A 25,643-nucleotide genomic window follows, 5' to 3' on the forward strand; every position below is an offset into this window, starting at 1 on the left:
TGTAGTTTTTATGGAGGTACTTCATACATTCCAAACAATGTGTATAATCAAAGCAAATACGTTTACTGCTTCTTTTTTTAAATTTTTCAATGTAAATGTGTTTTTTTTAATTTCAAAATCTTTATTTCTCTTTATACTAGACACTCAGTAGCGAATTGATCTGATGAATTATATGAGGCATAATTTGCTTATAACTCTTCTATATTCATTGATTTTTTTCTTCCACTTATCTGCATCTTTTAGCCACTATACAATCACTTATAGAATATCTAGTTGACAGACAATTTTAGTAATTTTCACTCATGATGATTTTGGTATTTTTTGATCTTAAGGGTTTTGGCTATTTTAGGTCATGATAAGCCCTTCACCCTTCCGTTTTATAATTACAATAATGCTGTCAAATGTTCTAAGTCATAGAAGGTTGATTGTGGTTATGCCATGTTTTAAGTGGTTAGTTGTCTCAAATGTGCCATGTCTTGTGTACATGTAGTTGGTTGTCTCATACTAAAAGATCCAGACAAGGTTGGATCAGTATTCCCTATAAGCCAAATATGACGCAGGAAGATTTCCTGTGATACAATTAGTTATGCCAATTCACTAGTCTAACATTGATGCAACAACAAAAATAATACATTGATCTTGAAAAACAAGATATGTAATTTGGTAAAATTAAATTCACATTTCCTAATCAAAATAATTGTAAAACAGAAATAAATCAGGGGTTTTTGACTCCCGTGTGCGAAGCACAACAAGAGTCTTTGGAGTTAGTGTGTCTGTATGTATGTGTGTGTGTGTGTGTGTGTGTGTGTATGTATGTGTGTCCGCCTGTTCCACTGATATCTCAAGAACCATACATTGATTTTTGATGAAACTTGGTGCATAGATGCTCTGGGCCAATGCGCATTTTTGATTAGGTTTTGGTAAAAATCCATGCATATTAATTACCTAATTTGCATGATAATTAGCTGATTTTTAGCTGTTCCATGATTGTTCCACTGATATCTAAAGAATCACTCATTGGATTTTGATGAAACTTGGCACATAGATGCTTTGAACTAATGCGCAGATTAGATTAGTTTTGGGTAAAAATCTGTGCAATATTAATTACCTAATTTACATAATGATTAATCAATTTTTGGCTTTTCCACTGATACATTGTATCTCAAATACTAATCATCACATTTCAATAAAACTTGGTACATAGATGTCATAGAACACTGCACAGACCTGATAGTTATTAGGGTATTATCAGTACATATTAATTACCTAATTTACATAATTAATTAATTAATTTTCAGCTTTTGATATTTCAAGTAGTAATCATCACATTTCAATAAAACTTGGTACAAAGATGTCATAGGACACTGCACAGACCTGATTAGTTTTGGGGTAAATATTTGTGCATATTAATCACCTTATTAGCATAATTAGTTAATATCCAGCTTTTCGCCTGATAACTCAAGTACTGATCATCATATTTCAATGAGACTTGCTACATAGATCCTCTAGAACTATTCAGAGACCTGATTAGTTTTAGGGTAAATAATTGTGGATATTAAATTACCAAATTCGCATAATTAGTTAATTTTTTCCATGAATGTTCCACTGATACATGTGTATCTAAAGAACCACTAATTGGATTTTAATGAAACTTTTATAGAGTATTCATCATCACATTTCAATGAACCTAGGACTATGCAGAGACCCAATTAGTTTTTGGTAAATATTTATGCTTATTAATCACCTAATTAGAATAATTAATTAACACTAATATCTCAATTACTGATCATCACATTTGAATAAAATTTGGTACATAAATGCTTTAGGACAATAGACAGGCCCGATTAATTTGGGGTTGAAATTTGTTCATATTAATTCTCTAATAATAATTCATAGTTTTTTTGTTCTAATCACATTTCAATAAAACTTGGTACATAGATATTACATTATGCAGGCCTTATTAGTTTTACACTCAAATCTGTTCCTATCAGTCACCTGATTTACATAATTAGTTTTCAGCTATTCCATCAATATGTCAAGTACAAGTAATTTTGAATTAATTTTTAACGTGTCTTAAATACTCTCAGCACACAGGTGTTCTTTCTAAGCTTTCTTTGATTTTGATTGTCTCAAATTACGCATTCAGACACATACAATGTTTTTTCCTTGATGACTGACATCACTAGCAGTCAACAACCTGATCAACAGAACTTGATTTGGGGGGATTCCATTTTAAGTTAGGATCCCTATAAAATTAGTCCAGTTAGACGGCTAAGTGGATTGGACATAGCGAGCACTAGCTGGGAAACTAAGAAAATAATGAGCATTTAAATGTGAAGAAAACCTTTTAAATAATTAAAGTCAGTGTAATGGCATGCACACTGTTATCAGCTTTTGATGCTGCCCTTGGGATTAACATTTTACCATTTTAAGTCAGACCACATCACTCTGTAATAAAGTTGAGAATTCTATAACTTTGATCAGAGATGTAACTAATATCTTATTTTACCATGTACGTACTATCTGGGATGGTTCTGAAAATCTATTGCACAGAATATGACAATTTTTTTATGACGACGTTTGAATAAAAGAAAGAATTCTCTATTTCATGTTTCATTAAATTCTTTTACATGAAATTATTTCAGATAACAGCCATTTTCTATACAATATATGAAATGTTGAATTATTTGTTATTTTAATATCCAAAAATAAGATCAGTATTTTCATACTGTACCGTAAGGGTTTTCTCTCTGGAACTAGGCCCTTAAGGGTGGCTTATTGAAAACATTTTCCTGAACATCCAAGTCAAACATGACTCTGTGTTAGAGTTAAACTGAATTTCCTTTATCATGTTCTGTCTTCTTAAGTCATTATATTTCCAATCTCAATTGAAATGAATTACAAAGCTCATTTACATTACGATTTCAGTTACATTTACATTCTCTATAAATTTTATAACTTAAATTCAGTTCTAACCACCCCCCAGTTATTTTTTTGTTATCTTAAACATATTTCATTGCCCTTTAACTCGGTGAGAAATGTTTTCACTGAATAGATGTAATAAAAAAAAAAAACTGTTCTATAATAAGCATCATAGTGTTGGGATACACATGTATTCTTCATTACTGATAGGGAAAACCTAATATGTAAGTGATCAGACTTTTTGGAAATTGAATCCTACTTGATTCAAGTACAATAAAGTATAGCAATCAAGTACTAAATGTATGTAAATGAATTTTGTTAGCCCCCCCCCCTCCCCCTCACCCTCTATTGAAAATAAAAACACCCAAACATTGAATGGGTATTGCTCATATATACATAATTATCTTCTAGTCACTTGTGAGTTATTGAATAGTATTCCCGCTGTGTCCTTATTGAGTTTGAAGGTCAAATTCAGGTCATTATAACTGTGATTGACCTTTTACCTATATTGATTACACAGATGGATGTGCAATCCATGTATTCCATGAAGCTCAGTAGTTGAAATCTACTATTTTGCAGACGTAACATGTAGTCACAGTAAGTTGAAATCCATATAGTTCACTTATACATGCATGAAGTATGGGTTGATATAAAGCTCTGTGTGATCAAAGTCTAATTCACTGGTATATGCGTGTATGTATGTACATTTGTATGTATGTGTATGAGGCAGCCATTGTACACCAAGGATTTGAACCTTTAGATTTTCATATCCATGCATAACATATATTTCTCTTAGCTTTAACTGTACAGCTTGCCACCTGCTGAATGTATGAATATTATGTAATAGTGACGATAATAATGTGTAAACTGGGTCAAGTCATTCCCATTACGACTGTATTTAGAAAACCTTTTAAGAGATGTGTTTGTCTAATCTTGTACGTTTGTTTGAAGTCAATATGTATACAAACGAGTATCGTCAATGTGTTTTTTCTTCTAACTAGATTGAATTTATCCCAATGGACTATGAATGATTGTATATCATGAGTCTTTTCTGAAGCATTCACATCTAGCTACTTTTCAGTATTATTGCAACTGTGCATGGTGATGTTTAAAATGTTCAAAAGCACACAACATGACACAACAGTATGCAGTTTTTCTTGTATGTAAGAGAGCATGCTACCCCCATGTTGTTTTCACACTTGAATGAAGTATTTGAGAGTTCAAGACAATTTGTGTAAATGACAATTATATGCTGATCTCTCATTGTTCTGATCATTACAGCTATAGTCAAGTTCACACATGGAATACATTTCTCCTATATCGGCTAATTTATCTAACTACCGCTACATAATTTTAATGGCTTTCATCCTCAGTGAGATATGACATTTTATTGGTAATAACAAAACTGTTCTAATCCGTAAACTTAATATGTATAGTATGGATTTTTGAGTGGTCCCAGGAGCTGCTTATAGAACACGTTTGACCATCTAACCTTGTATCATCATACCTTGGTTTAAAATACTAGAACTACTATGATAATATCATCATTATTGTTTCAGTATTAATGTATGTTTATAGGGTGTTTCTGAATATTAAATTGATTTTATTTGTCACTAAAGTACTATTAATATCTCTTGTCATATTGTAATAATAAATAAATAAATATTATATTTTGTTTGTATGTACACTTCTGGTCCATTACAATTTCAGTTTGTAAATTTATTATGTAAACAATTCTTATTAAAAAAAAGTAATCATCATCTTTTGAACTCAATGGATGAATAAAATTGTACTAATTTATTGGTTGTCTGATTGCAAATATTTTTCTTTTTATCTATTTTCCAAGAAATGATATACATCTACTATTCCTTTGAGACATAACTCCATACACAATCGGAGAGGATGAATACAAAATTTCCAGCCCCTTGGTTAAATTCACTATGCCCAAATGCATATTTTGTTTGTTTTCTGTAGCCCATATGATCTTTGTCCACATTCCCTATATAGGAATAACATATCATTATATATTGTTATTAATCTGTCAGTTTGTGTTCTAGCAGTATTTAGTGATGTTTACGCTATAAGGGATTTTATGAATAGTGTTTTTTCAGGAGATAATCCAGTAACAAATAATATAGCAAAACTGTTGTGTACTACTCGTTAAATCTTAATTTTATTCCCAATAGAAGCCAAACCTATTCCTCATATATGTATATGCTCTAATAGAAGCTGCGGTTTTTAATACAGATACATGGAATACATGGAAAACGCCTTGAGTGAATTGTAGCCTTGTCTGTTTGTAAAGATGCTAGTTTCTCTCCATTATGAGATTGTATATCAGTCTTTAACGTGATGTGACTTATTCCACATGTGACTAGTTTTACCTTCCTATCTATGTCATATAATCATTTTTTGCTTTTCATCATGGGGATTACATTTCATGGTTGATATTTTGCTATGCACCTGAACAACACATAAAATACTACAAATGAAAATATTTTTGTAAGATCACAGATGTTATGGTGAAAGATTGAGTAATCCTTAAATAAATGTGTGCCAGCTTGTGGGTGTAGTTGTAATCAAAAAATCAACCTGAAATGAATAAATTTCAAAGATTATGTATTTTTACATTGTCCTAATCATATATGAAAGTAAAAATCTCTGTTCTTGTCATTTATTTTTTGTGGTTACTATAAAGCAGTTTTCATGCAGTCCTTTTCAAACTTAGATATCTTAATTAATAACCATGGATTTCAGCCAAGTTCATTTTGAATTAAATTGTCAAGATTTTATATTGGATAAAATCTTGCCAAAATAAATAAAACATTATACCTTAACTGACATTACTACTACTACAATATACCACCTGTTGGATTTATTGAAGTTTAGTTTTATTTTTTGAAAGAACATGTATTTTGTGGGTGAGAATAACTCTCCTCCATGTTACAAAAAGTTAAAATGTCTGTACAGTGTTGGCCAAGTCAGCATGTATTGAAATGTGTGTCTGAACAGTATTGGTCAAGTCAGCATGTATTGAAATGTATATCTGAACAGTGTTGGCCAAGTCGTGATGTGTTGAAATGTGTGTCTGAACAGTGTTGGCTAAGTCAGCATGTATTGAAATGTATTATCTGAACAGTGTTGGCCAAGTCAGCATGTGTTGAAATGTGTGTCTGAACAGTGTTGGCCAAGTCAGCATGTGTTGAAATGTGTGTCTGAACAGTGTTGGCCAAGTCAGCATGTGTTGAAATGTGTGTCTGAACAGTGTTGGTCAAGTCAGCATGTATTGAAATGTATTATCTGAACAGTGTTGGCCAAGTCAGCATATGTTGAAATGTGTGTCTGAACAGTGTTGGCCAAGTCAGCATGTGTTGAAATGTGTGTCTGAACAGTGTTGGCCAAGTCAGCATGTGTTGAAATGTGTCTGAACAGTGTTGGCCAAGTCAGCATGTGTTGAAATGTGTGTCTGAACAGTGTTGGCAAAGTCAGCATGTGTTGAAATGTGTGTCTGAACAGTGTTGGTCAAGTCAGCATGTATTGAAATGTATATCTGAACAGTGTTGGCCAAGTCGTGATGTGTTGAAATGTGTGTCTGAACAGTGTTGGCTAAGTCAGCATGTATTGAAATGTATTATCTGAACAGTGTTGGCCAAGTCAGCATGTGTTGAAATGTGTGTCTGAACAGTGTTGGCCAAGTCAGCATGTGTTGAAATGTGTGTCTGAACAGTGTTGGCCAAGTCAGCATGTGTTGAAATGTGTGTCTGAACAGTGTTGGCCAAGTCAGCATGTGTTGAAATGTGTGTCTGAACAGTGTTGGCCAAGTCAGCATGTGTTGAAATGTGTGTCTGAACAGTGTTGGCCAAGTCAGCATGTGTTGAAATGTGTGTCTGAACAGTGTTGGCCAAGTCAGCATGTGTTGAAATGTGTGTCTGAACAGTGTTGGCCAAGTCAGCATGTGTTGAAATGTGTGTCTGAACAGTGTTGGCCAAGTCAGCATGTGCTGAAATGTGTGTCTGAACAGTGTTGGCCAAGCCAGCATGTGTTGAAATGTGTGTCTGAACAGTGTTGGCTAAGTCAGCATATGTTGAAATGTGTCTGAACAGTGTTGGCCAAGTCAGCATGTGCTGAAATGTGTGTCTGAACAGTGTTGGCAAAGTCAATATGTGTTGAAATGTGTGTCTGAACAGTGTTGGTCAAGTCAGCATGTATTGAAATGTATTATCTGAACAGTGTTGGCCAAGTCAGCATATGTTGAAATGTGTGTCTGAACAGTGTTGGCCAAGTCAGCATGTGTTGAAATGTGTGTCTGAACAATGTTGGCCAAGTCAGCATGTGTTGAAATGTGTCTGAACAGTGTTGGCCAAGTCAGCATGTGTTGAAATGTGTGTCTGAACAGTGTTGGCAAAGTCAGCATGTGTTGAAATGTGTGTCTGAACAGTGTTGGTCAAGTCAGCATGTATTGAAATGTATTATCTGAACAGTGTTGGCCAAGTCGGGATGTGTTGAAATGTGTGTCTGAACAGTGTTGGCCAAGTCAGCATGTGTTGAAATGTGTGTCTGAACAGTGTTGGCCAAGTCAGCATGTGTTGAAATGTGTGTCTGAACAGTGTTGGCCAAGCCAGCATGTGTTGAAATGTGTGTCTGGACAGTGTTGGCCAAGTCAGCATGTGTTGAAATGTGTGTCTGGACAGTGTTGGCCAAGTCAGCATGTGTTGAAATGTGTGTCTGAACAGTGTTGGCCAAGTCAGCATGTGTTGAAATGTGTGTCTGAACAGTGTTGGCCAAGTCAGCATGTGTTGAAATGTGTGTCTGGGCAGTGTTGGCCAAGTCAGCATGTGTTCTCCATATGTTACAGCATGCTGTAAATCTACCTTAAAAAGAAATGATGGCAATGATGTTTATAGTGAGATTTTCAATATTATTCACCCTTTTAGCTACCTACATCAAGCAATTTGATTTAAAAAATTTGTAATAATAAGGTTATAAGGTTGTCTTTTTCATGCAAATGCCAGCAAGGGATATCAACAATGACAACATTTTAAAATCCCTTTGTAACAATTTCTCCGTATTTTGAATTGATACTGTGTTATACTCAGTTAAGGATATAAACAGCATTGATAATGTATGTCGGCATGGCAACCTAAATAAAGTCTCAAGAACACCCATGATTGTGTTTAATGTTTCAGTAGTATTAATGTTGGTGAAATAAATGACAAAAATGTTATCGCCATCCAGTCAATTGGTAGAAATTGCCCAAATGTAATGAGTGTCAGAAATAAAATTAGTGCCTCACAATTTGAATGTCTTTAAATACAGTAAACAATGCATGGTCCAGATAACTAATGTCACACATATCAAATTTCAATTAAATGATAAAGATATTTTCCAAATTATAACCAAGTATGAAAGGATTAATAAAAAAAAAAGTAATTAACATTAAAAATATTTTTGTGTCAGACATCAGTTTCAGACATGTCATTGTTTTCTTTTTTTTATGTGCAAATTGTGAAGTGCAAAGTACAAGTACTAGTGCATATGTCAGTTTCCGTATTCCATGTTTGGGACCAGAGTAAGGTTCAAGCATAACTGAACATGTAGTCAGCTTAGCTTGCTTCCAAAATACACTGAGTAATCTGAGTCAATAATTTCAATTTTTACCCGAACATGAAAGAAATAATGTTTACTCGTAATAAAAAGCAACAAATTTAAAGATGATCCAAAACAGGACTTACTATTGATACCAGAACTTATCAATCGTGTAACCTTTGAAACGTATACTCAAATAGAAACTTATTTTATGTCTTCAATATCAGATTTATAAATTAAATTATTCATTATTCATGTTTATGAATATCCTGCATATGTATTTGTTTCCCCAGTCAGACAAAAATATGCATTCAAGAATCAGTAGTCTCATTTGCATAAATGACTGAAATACAGATTATCTTTAGTTATATACCATATATGGTAGGTAATTGTGTTTTATTTCTGAGACATCAATATGAAAGTAAATCAAATTAGTACATGGTTTTTATACAATCCCTTAAAAAGTTCTTGGGTGGAGCACTATTATCAGCACACTTTCATAATGTAGTTGCATAAAATGCATATATATATAAATGTAAAGTAAGCCTTACTAGGTAGAGACGGACTTCATGTTTTATCACTATATAGAATCTTTCAGCTTTGTAAATGAACAGAAGACGTCATTACTACACAGCTGTATTACTGCACTGGTACATGTGATATATTGTTATACATCATTGGTCTATTTTTGTTTTTCAGATATGCAGCTGTCCTCAGCATATATTGTTTTTTGTGTCTGTGCAGATTTCAGGAATGGTGGCCTTCATGCTGCTCTTGTTGATTTTTTTTTGTCTGAAAACGAGGAATTATTTCAACATATGGTTTTGTCCATCTGAGTTTTCATGCATCTGTGTTTGTCTTACCTTTTATCACACACATGTGCATGCCTTCTATTGTGTTCAAACTCCCATCACACATTGCACATCTTGGGGATACATGTGCTTTAAATTTGTGATTTGATTCAAGATGGCCAAATGGTGTCTATTATATATCTAAAAATGCCTCCAAATCAAGCATTTCTACCATTCTGGAACCAGATCAAATCAAACTTTACATACCGGTACATTGTTTTAATAATACAGCATGTTTTGATTCCAAATGGTAGACTAATTTTGCTTCTGTTTACTAAATGGCTGTGCTATTTCAATTTGATTATTCGTCAAACTCAATTTATAAGACAATTTTCATGTCTTTTCTTGTTTATTTCTAAGGTCCTTGACAATTTGATGTGAAATAATTGATACAGAATTGTTGATCTTTGAATGGCAAAAAATGGATGTACAAAGTGAATATATATAAAATAATATTTCATGCTTACAATCATCCGACTATTATCATAAGTACTCCCATAAATGTCCTAGCATGAATTTACTTTAAGCCATATTTCTTCAGTGCTTGTAATATATTTGACATTTATCTGAAAAGTTTTATTTTCTAACTTAAAAACAATGTAAGCATTATAATATCATGAACAAACAAACAAGTCATTCACTGCCAAGTCAGCAAGCTACACACATGGAGCTCCATGCTGCACACAACCTCCCAAATAACTTACTAAACCAACCAACATTGTTCTTTACACATGCAGTTGTGGGGGAATATGTTCAGATATTCTACATTAAATAGTTCATAATGGAGAAATCAGAGCATTATGAGTTTTCTCTAGTTAACTGGGCATAAACTCCAAAATGACGAGTGACTATATATAAAACCACTTTGAATCGCCTTCCATTGACCCTTCAACATAAATTGCTACTATTTACCATACTCATTCGCCCAGGGTACTCAGCTCTCAAAATCATGGGTTTTATGGGGTGGAAAAAAAAGGCAAATGACTTTCAATTCAACATGTGATATTGATTGAGGGGATTATTATGTCTTATGTGGGAAAATAGAAATGTCCCAAAAGTGGTGGGTGGGTACAGTCGAGTAAGGTATAATACACAAAATGCAAACTAAATTCATCTTTATTCACAATTTAGATTAAGTATTTCAATGCAAAATGTTATAATAACTTTTGTGTATTTGAAGACTGAATTTTAAGTTTCTAAATAACGGTAAATGGGACACAACAAGAACAGAAAAAAATCATCCAAAATTCAAAAAACAATTGCTTGGCTTAAATATATAAATAGAAAATACTGCATTAAGAGCTGAAATGGGTGAATATCCTCTTATAATAAATATAAAAATGACAAAATAATGGATTGAAAAGGGAAGACATACTGATCCAAAAACATCTTTAAAAAATAGAATTTTTGGTCAATGTCACTTCAAGAAATAGATAATGAATTACACCAAATATCTATTACATCCAAAATATTTGTCGTCAGTATTGTTTCCCATTGAAATACAAACCAATCACAAAAAAGGTCATTAATTTATTGCAAAGCACAAATAAAAATATTATCAAATCAGTAGAATTTATACAAAATGCCTTTATAGTTAGAAATGAAAAAAAACATAAGCCATCTTATTCACAAATATTTTTTTAATTTTATTTCATTGTTGACTCCCATGTGCGAAGCACAAAATGGGAGTCTTTGCAGTTAGTGCGTCTGTATGTATGTACGTGTGGGGGTGTGTGTGTGTGTGTATGTGTGTGTGTATGCGTGTCCGACTGTTCCACTGCTATCTCAAGAACCATACATCGGTTTTTGATGAAACTTGGTGCATAGATGCTCTGGGCCAATGCGCAGATTTGATTAGTTTTTGGTAAAAATCTGTGCATATTAATTACCTAATTCGCATGATAATTAGCTATTTTTTAGTGGTTCCATGACTGTTCCACTGATATCTAAAGAACCACTCATTGGATTTTGATGAAACTTGGTACATAGATGCTCTGAACTAATGCTAGGTTTTGATTAGTTTTTGGTAATAATCCGTGGATACTAATTACCTAATTTGCATAATGATTAGTCAGTTTTCGGTTTTTCCACTGATATCTCAAGTACTAATCATCACATTTCAATGAAACTTGGTACATAGATGTCATATGACACTGCACAGACCTGATAGTTTTTATGGTAATATCAGTACATATAATTACTTAATTTGCATAATTAATTTTCAGCTTTTGATATAAGTAGTGAGCATTACATTTCAATGGAACTTGGTACTTACATACTCAAGGACTATGCAGAGATTGATTGTTTTGGATAAATAGTTGTGCATATTAATCACCTAATTTGCATAATTAGTTAATTTTCAGCTTTTCCACGGGTATCTCAAGTACTAATCATCACATTTCAATGAATCTAGAATTATGCATAGACCCAATTAGTTTTTTGTAAATATTTGTGCATATTAATCATCTTATTTGCATAATTAACCAATTTCCAACTTTCACACTGATATCTCAGGTACTAATCATCACATATTAATGAATGTTTATACATGGATGCTGTAGGACAATAGACAGACCTGGATAATTGTGGGTTAAAATCTGTACATATTTATTACCCAATTTGCATAATTAACCAATTTTAAGCTTTCACACTGATATCTAAAGTACTAATTTCCATTTTAATGAAACTTAGTACAAAGTTGCTCCAGGACAATGTACAAACCTAATTAGTTTGGGGTAAAACTCTGTTCATATTATTTCCCTAATTAGCATAATAATTCATAATTTTTTGGTTCTAATCACATTTCAATTAAACTTGGTACATAGAGTTTTTGTTACATTGTGCAGACCTCATTAGTTTTACAATCAAATCTGTTCATGTTAATTTTCTGATTTGCATAATTAGTTTTCAGCTAAGTAATTTCAAATTATATTTAGTGTGTCTCCAATACTCTCAGCACATGGGAGTTCTTTCTAAGCTTTCTTTGATTTCTTTTTGTTTTTATTGCTATATACTGATAAAAATATTGTATTTCTAAAAATGCAATAAAGTTATTATTTTTGTTATTATTCTATTGTGCTATTTTGTTATTGACAGTCGAGCCAAAGTGGCATTCGATAAAATGAGAGTTGTCATGTAAAGACCCGATCCTGTACAAACACTATAAAATGAGTTGTCATGTGAAGACCCGATCCTGTACAAACACTATAAAATGAGTTGTCATGTGAAGATCCAATCCTGTACAAACAATATAAAATGAGTTGTCATGTGAAGATCCAATCCTGTACAAACACTATAAAATGAGTTGTCATGTGAAGATCCAATCCTGTATAAACAATATAAAATGAGTTGTCATGTGAAGATCCAATCCTGTACAAACAGTATAAAATGAGTTGTCATGTGAAGATCCAATCCTGTACAAACAGTATAAAATGAGTTGTCATGTGAAGATCCAATCCTGTACAAACACTATAAAATGAGTTGTCATGTGAAGACCCGATCCTGTACAAACACTATAAAATGAGTTGTCATGTGAAGACCCGATCCTGTACAAACACTATAAAATGAGTTGTCATGTGAAGATCCAATCCTGTACAAACACTATAAAATGAGTTGTCATGTGAAGATCCAATCCTGTACAAACACTATAAAATGAGTTGTCATGTGAAGACCCAATCCTGTACAAACACTATAAAATGAGTTGTCATGTGAAGATCCAATCCTGTACAAACAATATAAAATGAGTTGTCATGTGAAGATCCAATCCTGTACAAACAGTATAAAATGAGTTGTCATGTGAAGATCCAATCCTGTACAAACACTATAAAATGAGTTGTCATGTGAAGACCCGATCCTGTACAAACACTATAAAATGAGTTGTCATGTGAAGACCCGATCCTGTACAAACACTATAAAATGAGTTGTCATGTGAAGATCCAATCCTGTACAAACACTATAAAATGAGTTGTCATGTGAAGACCCGATCCTGTACAAACACTATAAAATGAAACTTGTCATGCGACGACCCAATCTTGTACAAACACTTTTTTTTTTTTACATTTTAGGCCAGAAATATATTGGTCTCAGCGATAATGTGGTAATATATTTGGCTTCACCTCACACGTTATCATGCTGTAGACCCTTCCCCTTACGCATTGTGGCCAGCTCTGTTGGGGGGGGGGGGTTTCCATTATGATGTACCGGTAGGTGTTTTCATTATCTGCCACATTTCCAAAAGACAAGGCTATAAAGGTTTTTGTATGTTTTTTTTTTTTTTTTAATTTCAGAGTGAAATAGACAGAGAGCAAACATTTTGTGTTGGTTATATATTTTTGCAGCTTAGAAATGCTCATTTTATCTGCTATCAAATAAAGGACATATTATGGACACTACGCATTATACCAGAGTGGCTAAAGAAAAAGAAATGAATGAGATCAGAGAACAACATTCAAGAGCTATGGCAAGTTTAAAAATAAAATCTAATTTTTAGTTGCCCTCATGTGCTGTTCTATGTAACTACAATTTTGTACTTGACCTCTGAGTTAAGTCTAATTTCTTGGTTCACAAAACTGTGGAATGCTGATGAACAATGGCAATGGTTTATTCACTCACAAACGATTGAACTTAAATTGGCGTTCTAAATTGATGTGCAAAAGGTCGTAAGTTCAGGTATGTGTAAGAGTGATTACCCGTATATTCAATGTGAGTGTGACTATATAATGATTGTTTCAATTGTGTATCAGAACAGTATCTAGTACAACTGATCTGCTAGCTCGTAATAATATGCTGACCTTTTTAAAGATGCCAACAATGTATATTTAAACATTGTGTATTTGGCTCATATGACTGAATAAGTCATAAACTAGCAAATATGTCATCAGTTGTTTGCAAGATTATGAATGAATTATAAATGTTTATGCTTTCAAAGATTTCCTGCATTTACTTTTCATTCTCATTTTTGGCTGTATTTTGATAACAAACATTGTATTCAGAAAACTCAGTTTCATATTTTTGAAACACACAAACATAGATTCATCAGTACATGCAATTTACTGAGATACCATTTTTGTATGATGTTAATCATAGTTGAATATTTATTACTGAGTTGTGCAATGTGGACCAGAATAATTCATTTATATGTAGAATTTCAATTTGCAAAATCTTCTGTGTTAACTATATACTGTGGAACAACTTTAATGAATTTGGTTTTGCTCCTTGTTTGTACAATCTCTGCAATATCTAAATTTTCAAAAGATGTATTGCCTTAATACTGATAGATATCCATAAATTACATGTAAAAATATAAAAATGAAGGGAGTTGTAGTTGTAGTTAAAAACATTTTGAAATTTGTACCACCAAAAATACAAGGATGTTTGATTGACTTAAACCCTTAAAGAAATGTATGGGGGTAAAGATATGTCATCTGGCAATCAATGTGCTTGAGGGCTATTCCTGTTGCATCTGAATATAATTGAATACTGTATTCGGAGGTGTGTCTTCAGCCAATTGTATCTTATTTTAATATTTCATTGGTTTTATGTGCACTTATTGTAGACTTGCACTTAAGAGAAAATATCTAGGAGAAAATAATGTGTTTATGCTCAACATGTAGACATTGTAATTTGGTTTACATGTAGACATATTGTAATTTGGTTTACATGTAGACATATTGTAATTTGGTTTACATGTAGACATATTGTAATTTGGTTTACATGTAGACATATTGTAATTTGGTTTACCTGTGTGTTTACATGTAGACATATTGTAATTTGGTTTACCTGTAGACATATTGTAATTTGGTTTACATGTAGACATATTGTAATTTGGTTTACATGTAGACATATTGTAATTTGGTTTACATGTAGACATATTGTAATTTGGTTTACATGTAGACATATTGTAATTTGGTTTACATGTAGACATATTGTAATTTGGTTTACATGTAGACATATTGTAATTTGGTTTACCTGTGTGTTTATATGTAGAGGCATGGCATTAATTACTCTTTCTGTTCACTACTGTAGTTTGTGTCTTCAATGGCACCTCAGAACAAGTATACATCAGACTATTCTCAGCTACGATGTTTGGTTTGTAGCGATAAAGCCAGTGGTCTCCACTATGGTGTGGTGTCATGTGAAAGCTGTAAGAGTTTTTTTGGCAGAAAAATTAAAAGTAAAGCAAAGTTTACATGTGAGGAAGGAGGAAATTGTGTGATGGATCTATACACAAGAAGGCACTGTCCTGCATGTAGACTACAAAAATGTCTGACAGTGGGCATGAAACCTGAAAGTAAGTGTCAAATACTGATGATCTTTTAGTTATTTGGAAGGGCCAACATGAGCAATTCCATTACAGAAGATCCCAGTTAATACTGTTTTTTTATGTGCTTTTCAAAGGGCCAAGTATAATACATGAGACTGTCCACTTTACATCACTATTCAACAATCGATGGTTTGGACCGAATGTACTGACCATTTTTTGTTATCTATATATATATATATCAATATTGTTGAGTTAGGTGGCTACCATGCATTAAAACAGATCAATGGATTATCTTTCTATAATGCTGCTGTTCAGAAAACCCAGATAAAAAAAATGTATAGTTACAGAACTACTTTTCACACAAAAAAAGCATCCAGCATCTTTAAAAATGTCAATTCTTGGGCCATTTACATTGGTTTATATGATAAAAAGGTTCTTTCATATATTCATATACATGTGAGTCATATAAGGTGAGAAAAACACATGTTACGTACATCATGGGTAATTTTCAAGAAGTTGTGATTTCTATGTATTTGCTGAGTAAAATGTTGAAATCAAACACAAAATGTGGAAAAGATGTTTTACAGTTACTTCCCTTAGTTTGTCATAGCTGTATGTCCTTGTTCTTTCTACTTCTCTGTGTATTAAACATTTCTATGTGTCACTGTGTGGGGGCGCTATGCAACTTGAATAGCAGTGATCTGTGTCTGAGATAAATGTACTGACAAATAGTCTAATTATTGTGATTGAACAAACACTGTGAAGCAAAGTTTGTCAGTTTTCAGTCCTTCAAGACGTCTTTTAATATTTCCAGTATATTTTTAATTTTATATTAAAGATGTGAAATAAGAGACTACTGCACACATAGTGCTTACCAGCAACATCAATGAACATCTCTGTTTTTATTTGCCTTTACTTCCAGGGGTATGGGATGACAAAAGATTGGAAACACGCAAACCTTTGGTGAGAAAGGCCAGGAAAAAAAAAGAAGCTTCCCCAGTGCCCGTGGTGATGAATCCTGAATCCACATGTAGTAGTATCGAAGATGATCTATATATGGAGTTAACCGAGGATCAACTGGACATAATAGATACTATACATCAGGGATTGGAAAATTCTCGTAAAGCACATAAAGAGATTTTAGTAAGTACAAAACATAGTTGGTTTAAATGAAATAAAATCTTGACTGACACTTTAAATGATATGTTGCATTAGTGTAGTGCCTTGGTTTCAGATTTAGTACTAAACCAAATACTGAATTAATTAAACCGATTAATTAAACCAAATACTGAATTAATTGAACCCATTTTAGGTAGCAAGAGAAAATTTTTTCAAATTTTGGAGTTGATGAAAATCATGAAATTTTGTAGCAGTGTACATTTTGTACAGAGTATCAGCAATTTGTGCACACAACATTTTGTAGCAGTGTACATTTCTCTATACAACACAGAGTATCAGCAATTTGTGCACACAACATTTTGTAGCACTGTACATTTCTCTATACAACAGAGTATCAGCAATTTGTGCAAACAACATTTTGTAGCACTGTACATTTCTCTATACAACAGAGTATCAGCAATTTGTGCAAACAACATTTTGTAGCAGTGTACATTTCTCTATACAACAGAGTATCAGCAATTTGTGCACACAACATTTTGTAGCACTGTACATTTCTCTATACAACAGAGTATCAGCAATTTGTGCAAACAACATTTTGTAGCAGTGTACATTTCTCTATACAACAGAGTATCAGCAATTTGTGCAAACAACATTTTGTAGCAGTGTACATTTCTCTATACAACAGAGTATCAGCAATTTGTGCACACATTTTGTAGCACTGTACATTTCTCTATACAACAGAGTATCAGCAATTTGTGCAAACAACATTTTGTAGCACTGTACATTTCTCTATACAACACAGAGTATCAGCAATTTGTGCACACATTTTGTAGCACTGTACATTTCTCTATACAACAGAGTATCAGCAATTTGTGCAAACAACATTTTGTAGCAGTGTACATTTCTCTATACAACAGAGTATCAGCAATTTGTGCAAACAACATTTTGTAGCAGTGTACATTTCTCTATACAACAGAGTATCAGCAATTTGTGCACACATTTTGTAGCACTGTACATTTCTCTATACAACAGAGTATCAGCAATTTGTGCAAACAACATTTTGTAGCACTGTACATTTCTCTATACAACACAGAGTATCAGCAATTTGTGCACACATTTTGTAGCACTGTACATTTCTCTATACAACAGAGTATCAGCAATTTGTGCAAACAACATTTTGTAGCAGTGTACATTTCTCTATACAACACAGAGTATCAGCAATTTGTGCAAACAACATTTTGTAGCAGTGTACATTTCTCTATACAACAGAGTATCAGCAATTTGTGTACACAACATTTTGTAGCAGTGTACATTTCTCTATACAACACAGAGTATCAGCAATTTGTGTACACAACATTTTGTAGCAGTGTACATTTCTCTATACAACAGAGTATCAGCAATTTGTGTACACAACATTTTGTAGCAGTGTACATTTCTCTATACAACAGAGTATCAGCAATTTGTGTACACAACATTTTGTAGCAGTGTACATTTCTCTATACAACAGAGTATCAGCAATTTGTGCACACAACATTTTGTAGCAGTGTACATTTCTCTATACAACAGAGTATCAGCAATTTGTGCACACAACATTTTGTAGCAGTGTACATTTCTCTATACAACAGAGTATCAGCAATTTGTGTACACAACATTTTGTAGCAGTGTACATTTCTCTATACAACAGAGTATCAGCAATTTGTGCACACAACATTTTGTAGCAGTGTACATTTCTCTATACAACAGAGTATCAGCAATTTGTGTACACAACATTTTGTAGCAGTGTACATTTCTCTATACAACAGAGTATCAGCAATTTGTGTACACAACATTTTGTAGCAGTGTACATTTCTCTATACAACAGAGTATCAGCAATTTGTGTACACAACATTTTGTAGCAGTGTACATTTCTCTATACAACAGAGTATCAGCAATTTGTGCACACAACATTTTGTAGCAGTGTACATTTCTCTATACAACAGAGTATCAGCAATTTGTGCACACAACATTTTGTAGCACTGTACATTTCTCTATACAACAGAGTATCAGCAATTTGTGCACACAACATTTTGTCTTCACGAATGCTAAACAATCATCAAATGTTGAAAATTCCTAACATCCCAAATTGAGTGGCTTCCAGTATATATATCTGTGCACTTATGCTCAGATTTGAATGACAGACGCTTTACAGTTTAAATACTGATGTATGTCCTTTTGTACTATAACACCACTGCATGTACAGGTATATATTTGTTCTAATAGATTTTTCAGTTATTGGCCCTTTACCGATACCATAGAAGTAAAATTGTTTATATGCTCAAGGGCTTAATTTAAATTCCTATGTATGTTCATTTGGACAATTAGACCACTCTATATATACAAGTGATGGAAAGTACAAAAAGAACACCTATACAGGCAGCTCAAAAATCAATGAAATCCTAAATGGGTATAGCACCACCCAGTGTTCAAAGCAAATAAAATTAAATTTTATTAGTAATTTGTGTACTTATATAGTGATTCATAAAACTTATTTTTCTGTTTTCTGTAGACATCTGAAAGGCTGCAGCAAGTCGCGAAGGGTATTTCAGATTTTTTCAAGATGGCTGCAAAAAATGGGCCACCACCTTTAATGAATTTAGAAGAAATGGACAAGAACATGTTTTGTAAATCAGAGCAGCCGGAGAACAGTTGCCTAGTGCCTGATAGTATGAAAACAAAGCTTCCTCCATTGCCAGATGTTTGGAAAACATTCAGCAGCACAATGCCTGATTTCCAATTTCCAAATCCACAGAGCCAGGGACCAAATTTAAGCAATGTTGAGATCAAACAAGAGAAACTTGATACGGACGAATATCCATGTCAGTTTGGGGAAAACTCACAAAGTCAAGTTCAAGGGGCTGCAGCGTTGCCAAACTTTGGAGGTGGCATGCCACCTATGCTACCATGCTTTGATAAAAGTGAACTCATTGTGTTTAATATGGCTGTACTTGGGGTTGTTATACGACAGACAGTGCAGTTTGCAAAAACATTACCGGAATTTAGATATTTGGACTATGAAGACCAAGCTGTGCTTATAAAAGCTGCAATATTGGAAGTCTTGATGTTTCGTATGGGAGAAACCTTTCTGCCTGAGAAAAACTGTGTCGTTGATGACATTGTTGGAATTGAATGGAACTTGGATATCATGCTTTATTCTGGATTTTTTAACTCTGCTCAAAAAACACTTAATTTCACTCGAAGTATAAATTCTTTTCATCTGAGTCGGGCTGAATTTTCACTGCTGGAGGCAGCAACAATTCTTTCATCTGGTAGGTATTTTCATGAAGTACTAATGATTACTATGGCTTAATCCACTCTAAATCATAGTCAAATATATTGTTTTATCTGTATATCCAAAACAAATCTTAGTATGTACATCTAATTAGAAACATGTTGAGAAACAGTTTTTTGGCTCTACTGTCGACTTTGTCGAGCAGAGCTTATCATATGAGTGATTGTCTGTCGTCCGTGTCAATGTTTTACTTTTTCGACTTCTTCTTGAAAACTACAAGCATGAATGCTTTGATACTTGGTGTATATGTACTTTGGGTGGACCTCTCTTAGGTTTGTTCATTTTGTAGTGATATCTTCAATTCTCTAATTTTGGTGAATATTTTTGTCATTTTTGGTAAAAAGTGTAATTGCTTTGATATTACATATATATGTACTATATGTGGACCTCTCTCGGATTTGTTCATTTTGTAATGATATCTTTAATTCTCTAATATTGGTGAATATTTTTGTCATTTTTGGTAAAAAGTGATATTTTTGACTTCTTGTTAAAAACTACAAGTCCAATTGCTTTCATATTACATATATAGGTAAACATGTGGACCTCTTTCAGATTTGTTAATTTCGTGGTGTTATCTTCAATTATCTATTTTTGATGATTGTTTTTGTCATTTTTGGTGAAAAGTGATATTTTTGAATTCTTGTTGAAAACAGCAAGTCCCATTGCTTTGATACTATACATATTGTTCATTTTCTAATGATGTCTTCTGTTCTTTAATTGAAATGTGCATTTCTAACATCGGAGCTATCTCAGCCAACTGGCTGCTTGTTTTAAATTCTTACAAACTCAGGAAAGAATACCAAACTTCTACAGCCAAAAAACCTGTTTGGGTAACATTAAATCACAAAATTTGGTTGAATTTGGCATTTTTGTGTGGAGAAAATCCTTTTCATACAAACATCTTATTACACAAAGAACCTTGAGCACTTTCTAACTGCAAGACCACCACTGGTGGTCTCCTGAGTTGGATAATAATTTGAGTTTCAAAAAAAAGTGTTCTATATGTTCTTACATATATTTGGCTCAATGGGATCTTAATCCATTTCATTTTATGTTTCAGCTTGGTTTCAAAAATTATGACTGGGAGACAGGGATTTTTTGTTTTAATGACTGCTCTTTCAGAGCCATATTGCTGTTGTATCAATTATGTTCAAACTTTAAATAAACATCATACATTATGTCACACACATATTTTCAAATTGGATTGAAAATGAATAATGCGTGGCCATTTTTGTTTTAATGAATGTTTTTCCAGGATCATATTTTGCATGTCTTGACCAATCCTGTTCAATATATTATATATATATATATTCATATGTATTCGTATGATGATTGGCAACCATTTAAATTCATCAAAATTGTTCAACCTTGGTACATTAGACATAATAGAAACATAATTAGATTCAAAATGCCAAATTTTGCAGTCGGCTACATTGTGCATCAGGTCAAATTTCATAATCATGTTCATTTCAAGTTTTGTTTCAAAATGACTGACTCATTTCCGTCTGGTTTTCTCTGATTAATATAATTTTATTTTCACATATTAATATTTACATATTTCACTTTGTAGATCGTCCAGAACTGAAGCATCCAAATGCAGTAGAGCTAATACAGCAGAAAATACTTCTCACCTTGCAAGCATCCTGTAAAACGAATCACCCGGATGACAAAGTACTCTTTGCCAAGTTAGTTGTCAAGTTGGCAGAAGTCAGAGAACTGGTCCAGAATCACATTGATGACCTAAACGAGTTCAAACTACCTAATCATGAAAGTATGTTCCCTCTTATATCGGAAATATTCAATATGGATGAAGAGATGTACTCTGGTATGTCCCAAAATGCTGACACTTCCTAGTTCACATGTCAGTACAGTGTATATCACTGATTTGACTAATTAGGTATCGATGTTACCCCTTTTGTGAGCCACTGAGGATAATGTTGACTTCAAGTGTACAGAAATTAAAGATCTGAAGACTGTCTGGAAGCAGTGTCCACTTCAGGGGCAAACAGTTTGCAGTGGATAAACTTTGAAACAATAGTACTATTAAACAGTGATTTCTTATAGTGATCATCTTTGTTATCAGGGAGTTTGTTGCTGGTATATATATATGAATGTATTGTAAAACATGGCTAAAGTGATGGAAAATTCACTAGGTTATATCTAGTTCATTCCATTTATTCTCTTCAAAATAGTAATGCTGCATTTTTGCACTCGTATAGTAGAGTTTCATGGATTTTGTAACTTGTTAAGATTTCTCATGAAAAAACGCTACACAAAGTACGGGCTAAGATTTAAGCTGATTTAGGTACACGTATTTTCATTTTGGCTAGACCCAATTGTGTCCACGAACTGGGAGGGCCAGACATTAGCACGGGCACAATCTGGTGAAGAAACTGTGGCATTGGCTAAGGGGCGTTATCAGTTGTTAAGCCACAGTGTACAAAAAATCCTCGCCGTTTTTCCATACACTCAGTAAGGCTTTTGTCTTTTCGTTGCTCCAGTTTTTGCGAGGGAACAAAGTTTCGTACACACTGAGCTCTGTTGCCATTTTGGAAATGAGAAAGTTGCATATATTCGATCACGTGCAAAATATTTACACCAAATGGCGCTTAGCCCTGGACTAAGCATTCACGCTCACTTCGTTAGCCCGTGCTAAGGGTCTGTGCCGCGTCTTGAGATCAGATCAGATTTTACATGTACTTAGCACTCCTTAGCCCGTGCTAGCATTCATGCAAATTTTCTTAGGACAGGCTAAGTAATTTGACCTCTTAGCCCATAGTAAAGAGCTGTGCGTGAACGCAACTTTTGAAACCAAATGCTATTACTAATATAAGTCTTTATTTTACCTATTTTGGAGTACAAATTCAGCTCAGGAAGAATGTTATGCTAGGTAATTTAAAAGATTATGATTGTTGATTTAATGTTTGATTTTATTTAATTTTGGTAAAAATGTTTCAACTCGGAACGGCATGTGCGATACTTTTACCTCTTCATTAAGATGATTTTATCAGTTTTATAAATTTCAGGTTTTTCATAGGTGTGGTCTCTTTGCAACTTAAATTGCATCTTTTTTTTCTCATATTAGTGAAAATGTATTTAGTAATTGAAGCGAACCAATCCTGTTTCAGATACAATATTTTTGTGAAATAAATATAAAATGTGTACATTGTGTATACTACAGTTATTAAAATTTGGATGAAGACAGATATTTATGGTATTATTAAGTACTATTTTTTGCCTGTTTCAATCAATGTGCCTGGTGTGCTCAGTGCTCTTGAAATATTGTGATGTTATTCATGACAAGGTTATTTACAAGTTTTCGCTGGATATTGTATTCTGAATTTTATTATCAGAATTCACCATCACAGTCTTTGTTTTCAACCCCAAAACACTCATCTGCTGATGTTTTCAACTTGATACATAGATGCTCCATCACTATTCACAGACCTGATTAATTTTTTGTTAAAAATCTATGCATATTAATAACCTAATTTGCATATTGATTAGCACATTTTAGGCATTTTCATTTGTTTCACAATTGCCATTCAACAGATTTTGATGAAACGTGGTACATAGATGCCCTGGGATAATGCAAAAACCTGATTAGATTTTGGTTAAAGTCAATATGATATAAGTTATGTTGCCGATAGGGACATGCAAGTTGTGTCTGACAAGATATATGACCAAAACATCAAGTCATCATACATGTATATGGTCCTTATTTGATTAAATATTTATAATTGTTAACCCATAGCTACTTGGAACCAGCCTACAGATCATTTCATATGTCAAATCCAAGACTTGACCAGGGAAATCATGAAATATTTAAAAAAACACAAATACAAATTATTAAGCAATATTTGCATGTGTATCCTAGTAAATCATTTTAGACAATTTAGCTCTAGGACATGTTCAGTATTTGCACAAAATTGTTAAATCAGACACCATAACAATCATTGATATACTCTGTATCAAAGTTAATTACTAGTTGGGTACTTATTTTCCTAACAAACAAAAATGAAATATAAAGAACGTAATATACAATATTGTATTGCATTTATATATGCTACTGTTTTAATTTCAATTTGAATTCTTTACCTATACCACAACAAAATTTAGTTTTTAAGACAATTCTTGCCAGTTACCTTATGTACATATCTCATACTTTGCAATGTACTGTGGTTGAAGATAATCTGTTCTGTATCAACGAGAGTGTATTATAGGATAAACACACTCTCATGGACATTGGTTACAGACAAGCATGTTATGAGTCACCTGTTGAAAGCATCCATGGATAGTCAGAATGAATGGGAAAAACTGCATTAGCAGGCCATGTGTGTGAATTATAATGTACGATTCTGCTGGCAAATTATGTCTATATTATCTTGACAGCAGAACCTGCAGTGAAAGCAAATTGTTCTACTTTTAGAAATTGCATATTGTGCAGATATCATAAAAATCTATATCAATGGTGTGTAAAATTCTGGTATCACAAAATGAACTTCATTAGTTTGTAGGAGTCTGTTTATAGGATCACAATTTTTCATCCAAGAGTATATAGTTATTTATTTTATATTGTATTGACTTAATATACATGTAAATGGCTTGCCCACCAAATCAAATTATATTGCTTTCAAAAGTGATCATAGTTGTATTTATATTTTATGCATTTTATAATACATGTAGGCACATAAACTTTAAATATTATTGTACAGACAACATATTCTGACCCTCTATAGGTTCCACATAGTGCAAAATTTAATTTCTTGATTTGTTTAGAACAGTTGCCCACCTTGCTTCCTCTACACATTGATAGATGTTTCAGAGTTGCTTGAAGTGGTTCATCTGACATTTTTATTTATTAAGGCTAGAATAACCTGTGACCAAAGGAAGACTTCCTCAATGATATATCACGTGAACATTATTTAAATTTACCACATGTTATGTCTCTAAGGGGCACCATGATATGTGCTGTGATTGTCACGTTAAACAGGTTAATACTTCAAATAAAATGACAAAATATCATTTTCCATGAGATATCAGGCTTATACACATAACTAGGCAAGACATGCTTTTTGGTGAATTTATTATTTAATTGAGCTTCAATGACATGTTTTTTAAAGTAATTATTTATGTATCTGAATTAAATAAAAAACAACCATACTAATTATATGTGCTACTGCACACCACTTGTAAAAAACTCATCAGTACTCATGTTGTTTTTCAATTAAACGGAGACATTTACATGTCTTACTGTAAATTGTATTTTTCAAAATTGGCAAATTCCTCTGCCCCTATTCATTGTGTATATTTCTGTGACATGGACTTTTTATGAGACATTAAATTTGATGTAGTGCCACCTATCCGTGTGTGTTTCCCTTTTATGTGCAAGGTCAATGTATATACACGTATGTAAGTAAAATAAAATCATGACAAGTGTATACATACTTTGGTTGTCTATAAAGTGCAAGAATTTTAAAATTATTATTAAAAGAAATACATGTATTTACATTGGGTTTATGTTGATATATGGTAGACCTACCTAATTAACCTTCGCAGACGAAGTCTGATGAAG

General features: G+C 33.0%; 1 protein-coding gene across 6 annotated transcripts in view; it reads left to right on the forward strand.

Moving 5' to 3' along the window:
- LOC102809252 (vitamin D3 receptor-like) overlaps positions 1 to 25,431 on the forward strand; it is a 128,985-nt gene extending 103,554 nt beyond the window's left edge. For 4 of the 6 annotated variants that reach the window (XM_085495683.1, XM_085495697.1, XM_085495679.1 and 1 more), the window contains 5 exons: positions 13,646 to 13,818; positions 15,384 to 15,648; positions 16,544 to 16,764; positions 19,286 to 20,045; positions 21,639 to 25,431. In XM_085495683.1, the coding sequence (XP_085351809.1) occupies positions 13,741 to 13,818; positions 15,384 to 15,648; positions 16,544 to 16,764; positions 19,286 to 20,045; positions 21,639 to 21,922 (1,608 nt within the window). In that variant the 5' untranslated portion in view covers positions 13,646 to 13,740 and the 3' untranslated portion in view covers positions 21,923 to 25,431. Of the gene's footprint in view, positions 1 to 3,442; positions 3,520 to 13,645; positions 13,819 to 15,383; positions 15,649 to 16,543; positions 16,765 to 19,285; positions 20,046 to 21,638 lie in introns of all 6 variants that reach the window. The other 2 variants (XM_085495693.1, XM_085495686.1) reach the window with 1 other exon arrangement.
- Positions 25,432 to 25,643: the final 212 nt, after the last annotated feature.

This window comes from Saccoglossus kowalevskii, chromosome 2, assembly GCF_978046115.1.
Source record: "Saccoglossus kowalevskii chromosome 2, keSacKowa6.1, whole genome shotgun sequence".
Taxonomy (NCBI): Eukaryota; Metazoa; Hemichordata; class Enteropneusta; family Harrimaniidae; genus Saccoglossus; species Saccoglossus kowalevskii.